This window comes from Micromesistius poutassou (genome assembly GCF_964030765.1).
Source record: "Micromesistius poutassou genome assembly, chromosome: 22".
Classification (NCBI taxonomy): Eukaryota; Metazoa; Chordata; class Actinopteri; order Gadiformes; family Gadidae; genus Micromesistius; species Micromesistius poutassou.
In genome coordinates, this window is record NC_140292.1 from 10,464,330 (window position 1) to 10,472,235 (window position 7,906).

At 45.7% G+C, this 7,906-nt stretch overlaps 1 protein-coding gene across 1 annotated transcript in view; it reads right to left on the reverse strand.

Moving 5' to 3' along the window:
• Nucleotides 1-5,014, reverse strand: part of LOC311367331 (netrin receptor UNC5D-like) — a gene marked incomplete at both ends in the record, with an annotated part of 166,265 nt that extends 161,251 nt beyond the window's left edge. Inside the window, one exon of the mRNA XM_084486158.1 lies at nt 4,912-5,014. Coding sequence (XP_084342284.1) covers nt 4,912-5,014 — 103 coding nt within the window. The remainder of the gene's footprint in view (nt 1-4,911) is intronic.
• Nucleotides 5,015-7,906: the final 2,892 nt, after the last annotated feature.

Here is a 7,906-nt window from a genome sequence, read left to right on the forward strand (position 1 = left end):
TGTTGACGTCTTTGTTAGCATTAGCGCTCCAGAAGTCATAATCTCCTCCCGCGCTAACCTGTGGCGTGTGCGGATACTACACAACAAATGTTTGGTGAGGCACTTCTGACAAACACAAATAGTTCAGAAATAGCTGCTATGGAGTGAACTTAAAGCAGCACTGTCAGGTATTGTGAGTTGATGATGTGAAAACGGGAATGTGAGTCAGTTGAAAACAGAAATTGGGTTTATCTAGCGTACTTATTTGCCTTTGATGTTTATGAACCAATATTTTATGGATACAACTCATTTGAACCATCTTCAACCTTGTCTATTTTCTACCTCATGATGTACTGTGAGTTTCCTGCCGTTTCTGCAAGGGTGAGTGCTTCGTATATATTCCTTTACGGAGGAGCAATCCAAGAAGGCATCTTCAAAGGCTCTGTGGAAATGTATTTTCCATTTTGTTCAATGTATGCCCAGTGCTTTGCTGGGTGCTAAAGCACTTGAGAGAGAGATCAAATCAAAATTAAAATGAAAGAAAACAAGGCTCCTTCAGCCAAGAGCTCAGATCGAGGCTCAATGGCTCCTAATGAGAGATGATGCAGAGGATCGGACAAGGACTGCTTGTCGCAAAAAAACGAAAGAATTGCTCACCGGGTGAGCGAGTTTTTAGTTGAAAGAAGTTGTGCTTGGGCCTCACAAAGTGTTGGAACATCTCCGTGATCTTTCTGACTAGAAAGTTGTTATAGGTGGGAAAGTCTCTGTAAAACACAGGAAGTCTGAACTTGCAACAAAACTTTCCCAGACTGGTACTTTTCAATCAGCGGCAAACTCTGCACAAGCGAGGTGGACGTGGGCTTTGACAACGTTTGACAACAGCCCTCTCACGCTCCTCAGGAAGCCGATGTGTGGGTTGTTGTAAAACCTTTACGACTGTCACCACTGCTCGCATCACACGGTAGAAAGTCGTAGGCGGAAGTTCTCCTGCTAAAACGGGTGTTTATCTGCCCTTTAACAGGATAATGGTTCATAAAAGAATCACGCCAATGCCATCCTGTTAGCTGTTGTCGTTATTTTTTTACGGTGGTTTGTAATTGCTTGTAATATTAGATTCTGGTGAGCCTCGCTCTGCTTTGAACTCTGATGTTAGCAACACCATTACCTGTGGCCCCTAGGGGGAAGGGAGGTTTGATGAGTTCAAGGTGTTTGAACCATTTTTGATCTTAACTCACCAGCCTCCTGTTTTGCAAGTCTCTCTCTGTTTTGTGCATGGCTCTAACGTGGGGCCACACACACACACACACACACACACACACACACACACACACACACACACACACACACACACACACACACACACACACACACACACACACACACACACACACACACTCACTCACTCACTCACTCACTCACTCACTCACTCACTCACTCACTCACTCACTCACTCACTCACTCACTCACTCACTCACTCACTCACTCACTCACTCACTCACTCACTCACTCACTCACTCACTCACTCACTCACTCACTCACTCACTCACTCACTCACTCACTCACTCACTCACTCACTCACTCACTCACTCACTCACTCACTCACTCTCTCTCTCTCGGTATGTCGTCTTCCTGACGTCCCCCAAACCATTCGTGGTGCTCCCTGCACGATCTCGCTCGTACAAAGACCCTGGCCACAAAATGTCAGTTTAGAGAGAGTTCTGAATGGTATATATATGAAATGTAATTTAGTTCTTCCACAATCTAACATAAAAATCTTGTTGTATATAGAGTACATCAAGATAATGCAGTTTGCGTTTCGCATTGAATATCAGTCGCCTATCACCAAATCTGCCTTCAATTGGTCAGAAGACTCATCCAATCAGAGTGGCCCTCTCGCTCTCTTCGCTCTTCCTGAATCCGGTTGGAAGTAAAGCAAAAACTTTTCCTTCTGACAAAAGCCTTCTGGCAGATTCTAGTGAGTATTTAAACACTGTTACTCGGCCTATCTCGTATGAAAACTGTTTTGATTGATCTGTTGGTTGCTACACTTTGCTTGGGCACCGCCATTCTGCAGGCCGTGGTGCTACTTGTCCGTCATGAACTGAAACCCCTCCCCCTAGTGCTGATTGGTCCTCTCATTTTGACATTTTTTTAAAAAGAGCTTTCAACGGGATGGAGGCCAGACAGATCTGCAGAGAGAAACAGAACGGGAACTCACCAGATCAGGACGTTCTCACAAGGCCGCCATCTACTAGGTATAGTATCATCATGTATACATATATAGTAACATATATAGTAACATATATAAATACATCTCCTGGAAACATGAAGTTGTACCAACTGTTAAGGTGAAGAGAGACGAGGATGTCATTGTGGATGAGTTGTTCATTAATGGCGTGAAGCGTTTCTTTGTGCTGGAGGCTCGGGGGGGGCTGAGCCCTTGAGCAGGGCAGCGGCGCAGCGGCGTGTGAGTTGTGGATGCAGACCGTTAGCTTCTCCAAGGTTCCCCTTTTCAGTGCGGTTTGAAAGCACAATGCGAGCTATCAACAGGAAGAGAGCGACAGCACCAAGGCCACAGGATGTACATGGATGGAACACACACACACACACACACACACACACACACACACACACACACACACACACACACACACACACACACACACACACACACACACACACACACACACACACACACACACACACACACACACACACACACACACACACACACGCACACTTTAAGTGGCAGTATACAGTCAACACGACTACACAGGTCCATTTAACACTGTGATATAAGCATTCACACAAACACACACCGGCAAACGCCACACTTGTAACTCCCAGGGTTCATCAGCCGTAGTCTCATCCAAGACAATATCATCTTTCACACAAAGAGGTGTGTCGGAGGAGAATCTGAATTATTGAATACGTTCGCTGCTATTCTACGCTTTTAAAAGGTTTGGCTTCGTAAGAATGTGCTTGGTTTTCAAGTCAAATCCAATCCAATCCATATTGCCGATATAACATCCACATATGTACACATATTCACAAGTGTTATATTTGTGTATTCTCTGTTTATAAAGTTGGACACAAGTCTTGCTATGGTCTACCTGTGTGGGGATTTGACCTCTCAGTCCCCTCTGAAAGTGTGGAAGTGGGGATGGAAATAGAGGATGGAGAGAGAAATGGTTTATTTTTCAATAATTGAATAGTTAGAATCCAGATAATGCGACCATCGTGCAATCTCTGACAGAAAAGCAACAACGGTGGATATAGCCCCCCACACTATATCCCTCCACACTAACCGTGTGAGAAGGCTTTTCATCCGTGTGAAATGTCAGTTGAATCAAAGCTAGAGCAATACCCAGGAAGTGATATTTTCAACGAATGAAACCTGGCTTTTCACGCGCTCTCTTTCTCTTCACCAAATCTCTGTACCTCTCTCTCTCTCTCGCTCTCCCCCTTTCGCTCTCGCTCTCACTCCGGATCTCTCTCTCTTTCAATCACTCGGTCTCTCCTTTCGTCCGATTGGGGAAATAAAAATATCGAAAGTGTTTTGAGTCTTTTCGTCTTCTTTCAGCAGTTTGCATTCTCTCGCTCTCCTCTCATCTCTATTTTAGTTCCTTCGTGCGTGGCACATTTTAAAGAATTAAACCATTCATCACCTCGTGGTTAATGCCCAACTGTACGCCAACTGGGACACAACAAAGACACGCCTCACTCAGACATCACACACACTGACCGGTGGAAAGGTCATCACGTCTCCACACCTTTCTAGGAGTGTGGACTGAGGAATGTGTTTCTGACTGACATCCAAAATAAACCCAGAATCCCTTCTGGAGCGATTACCTCAAAAAGGTAAATATGCTGAAACTGATTTCATTATATTCTCATTAAAGTCTAACAATTAAAGTTATATTTCAGATTTGAAGAAGAAAGAAATGGGGCTAATTTGCTTGTTGATTTGCAAACGTGTAAACTGGTGTCAATGGGTCAGGGCTAATTAGTCTGGGTCCACACTGATTAGCTTTAGAATAGGAAGAAACAGAAACAGATTGGAATTCAGAACGGTCCGTTTAGCTGCCTGCAGGTGAACTCGTTTCCACAAGATGGAATAACAAGACGGTAATGGGAGATGCTTAAACCACAAACTGTGATGGAATAAATAATGCACTAAATTCTTCATGGCCATTTGGAGGTGAATGGACAGTATCACGTAAACACGTCCACACACAAACCCATTACCGTCTAAAACACTGACGCCAACAATCGGCGTCACACAGACACAGCTCGACAGATTTCTGTTTACCAGAAGTGACTTTCGAGAGAATAGAGAGCAGTGAAATCAATCGTCCCCAGATGACCAGGCAACGTGTCCAAACGCGTTCAGTTTAACGCACACACTGACTCCAGCTTAAGTTTTGCCACCAGGTCCGCATATGCGAGGTGAAAGATTAGTCACAAGAAATCGTACACATTTTAAATCGTAGCGAGACACCCCACGTGTCCGAAAAAGGCGAATTTAAAGACAGAAAACAGGGGAGAGTAGCGTTTTCGGAACCAGAGCGCGTTGAGCCATCTGGCTCCGGATGGATGGTGCGTCATGTGTTCATTTCAATGACTTATTTAATCAGGATTCTCAGGATTAGAATAGACAACACGTTCACACCATAATACCAGAACTTTTAGGGTGTGTGCATGGTTTCGACGCACCTTGCCCACACCACTAAACTTCTCATCGGTAATGATGCTGATCCACAGGAGGACGCACGGTGCAGGACCACCGCCGCGATGCGCGCCCCTCTCCTCCAGCCTCTCCAAAACATAACAATGAATACAACAATAACGGCTGCTATATAACAGCTCCCCCATACGCTTAAACACCCCCTGTAAGCTCCAGAAAGTCCGTATTGAAAACATTTCGTTTACCTCTCGCCGAGGTAGCCGGGACTCGCGAGGCGAAAAGCACGAGGATGCCACAACGCAGGTAGCATCCTATGGAAATCCGTCCCATCATGGTCCGGAGCCGCATCGCATCGCGGCTGCCCGCTCATGGGCTCTCTGAAGAAGCATTTGGTTTCGGGCGGCGGCGGCTTCACCGTGACAGCCTCCTCCTCACAACCTCCTCCTCCTCCGCCGCGCTGTCTCTCGCTGCCCGCCTCAGCCGAGGTAGGAGCACCGCAGCGCCATCGCGGAGGATCGCAGTGCGGTCAGAACAAAATGAAAAGTCACCTGGTGCTCAGCGGCTCTCGAGCTCAGAGTGAGAGTGAGAGAAAGAGAAAAAAATGACACACACACACACACACACACACACACACACACACACACACACACACACACACACACACACACACACACACACACACACACACACACACACACACACACACAGCCTTCAGCTTGAGGGCGGAGAGAGGGAGACAAGGGGGGAGAGAGAGAGATGCAACTCCATACCTTTATTGACAGGATACCTGTCAATAAAGTGAGAGAGAGAGAGAGAGAGAGAGAGAGAGAGTGTGTGTGTGTGTGATCCCGACGGAAGGGCCGACGGAATGGGGGTGAGGGCCCTTCCGACGGAATGGGGGTGAGGGCCGACGGAATGGGGGTGTAAGGGGGACAGGCTTGGAGGGACCCAAGGCAGAGATTGATGTTGTTTATTGTTGTTCAAATAATTTAATAACATAACTGAATGTCATGATGAATATTGATCTAAATGCAAGCTTAGAGTATTAGTTTAATAAAATGGTATATTATTGTATACCTTTGTAAGTAAAGACTTCAAAAAGTGCAAAATGGTTCAGTCCACACGGCTGATTTCACCGTGAATCGCACCTTTCTTACGGTGAAACTTTTTTATCTGGATGGAGAAGATGCGGCAATATCAGCCACAGTTAAATGAACTGAAGTCTGGCTCTCAGAGAAAGGTGAAGAAAGACAGGGAGAGAAGACAAAATTGAGGAAGTCAGGTTCTGACTAACTTCTTTTCTAAGAAAGGTGACACACGTTTAAACACAGATGAAAGATGAAACCCCATTCTTAACTATCTCCATTATCATTGCTAAAACAAACAGAGACAACCCAAAGCAAGAGCAGACAATAGGCTACACTTTCAAATGATGAGGCCTTGGTTATTAAGGTAAAGGATGAATAAAGTGTACGGTAGGCTAATATTGCAACAGCAGGCTACTGATTTGAAGCAAGGTAATATTAAATTAATACTAAACCGTTATTAGGTTACATAATAAATAATAACCTATGGCATATAGGCTAGCTAGCCACAGACGTCATTGGTCCCATCAGGACTTCTTGTGTACAGGGCCCAGAATTTGGTGCTACACCCCTGCCGTCACCAACACATGTTTCTCTGCACATATTGAGAGAAGGGGGTGGGGGGCATGTCTCCCGTGAATGTAGCGCGTTAGTTTTCCTTGTAGAGCGCACGCGCTACGACCTTCAGCCGCACCATTACCCCCGCTGACCAGGAATCCAATGGTTCATTTCCCTGGGATCTTGTGAGGGGTCGTTCGGTTGGTGGAGGTTAAGTATGCAATTATAATGACAAAGGGGGCATAGCTGTGCTTTAAATATTTAGGATTGCCATGAGTCTAATTGACAGAGCGTGGACATTGACATTACTTTGGGGAAGTCACGACCGCTGTAATAGCCGTTTGTTAAACGCATAAGTGAACATGTGCTGGTTGACAGGGCCACTCACCATAAATTACCCTCTTACCCCTAACCGGTGACAAAGCTGTTGCTCCAGAGTGTTTGTCTCGACACTGCCAGCCTCGGCAGGTAATCTGTAGTGGTAAATTATAACACATTAAAATGTAATATATTTACAATTTGACACAGATGAAACACTGTATTTAATCTCGTACCTAATCAGTTCACGAGTAGCTCTTCGAATCGCTTTTGTTTCCGTCAGACAAAGCAAATTGCAACAACGATCATGTCTTAACTTTACATAACCACAAAATAGATTTGCTGTCAAGATAAAGTGGAACATTTGTGGCGTTGTTTAGAAAAGATGATTAAAGAACAGCCAGCCAGGAACAGTCAACCAGGAATACTCAGGTCACAAACTGTCTGTCAGGAACAGTCAGCCAGGAATAGTCAGCCAGGAACAGTCAGGTCAGGAACAGCCACACAGGAACAGTCAACCAGAAACAGTCAGCCAGGAACAGTGTATCAGGAAGAACCAGGTCAGGAACAGTCAGCCAGGAACAGTCAGTCAGGACTGACTGGCTGGCTGTTCTGGAGCAGTCAGCCAGGTAGGTCAGCCAAGGGCAATCAATCCAGTATTTTATTTTTTTACTATAAACCTTCCATTACTGAACAAAAGCTTCAAAATCTGCACAGGAACCACCGTTCTCTCTGCACAGTGACCAGGGCAGGAGCAGCGCTGGCCGTTGTACCAGCAGCCTGTTAATCAGTGACTTGACATTAAGCCTTTAAAAGCAGGAGGGCTCATGCAGGACACATTACCAGAACCCGGTACAGACAAGACGTTCACGCGCTGCTCAGACTGGTTCCCTGTAGAGCATCTGCTGCTATCACAACAAGTGAGACCTGCGTGCGACTCCAACTATTGAACCTCTGGCCAACATTTCAAGCACTCTAATATGTCAGGTGTTGAGCTGGCGTAGAGGCTGAATAACAGGGCATGGCAGTGACAGGGCGCGTGATGCACCAGTGAGCTTCCCCTTGCTCAGCAGAGTATTCATAACGCTGATGCTCATTGATGAAACCGAGAGCCTCTGATATATATGAGACCAGAGGCAAGGTCAGCCGAGTGGGGGACCACTACTATGTGGATAGAAGGAGTTTAGTATGACTTAGTATGACCTGTTAGAGGACTGTTATACTGAGAAAGGGAATACAACTGCACAAGGGGGTTCGAGAACTGCTAGCCTATTTATTA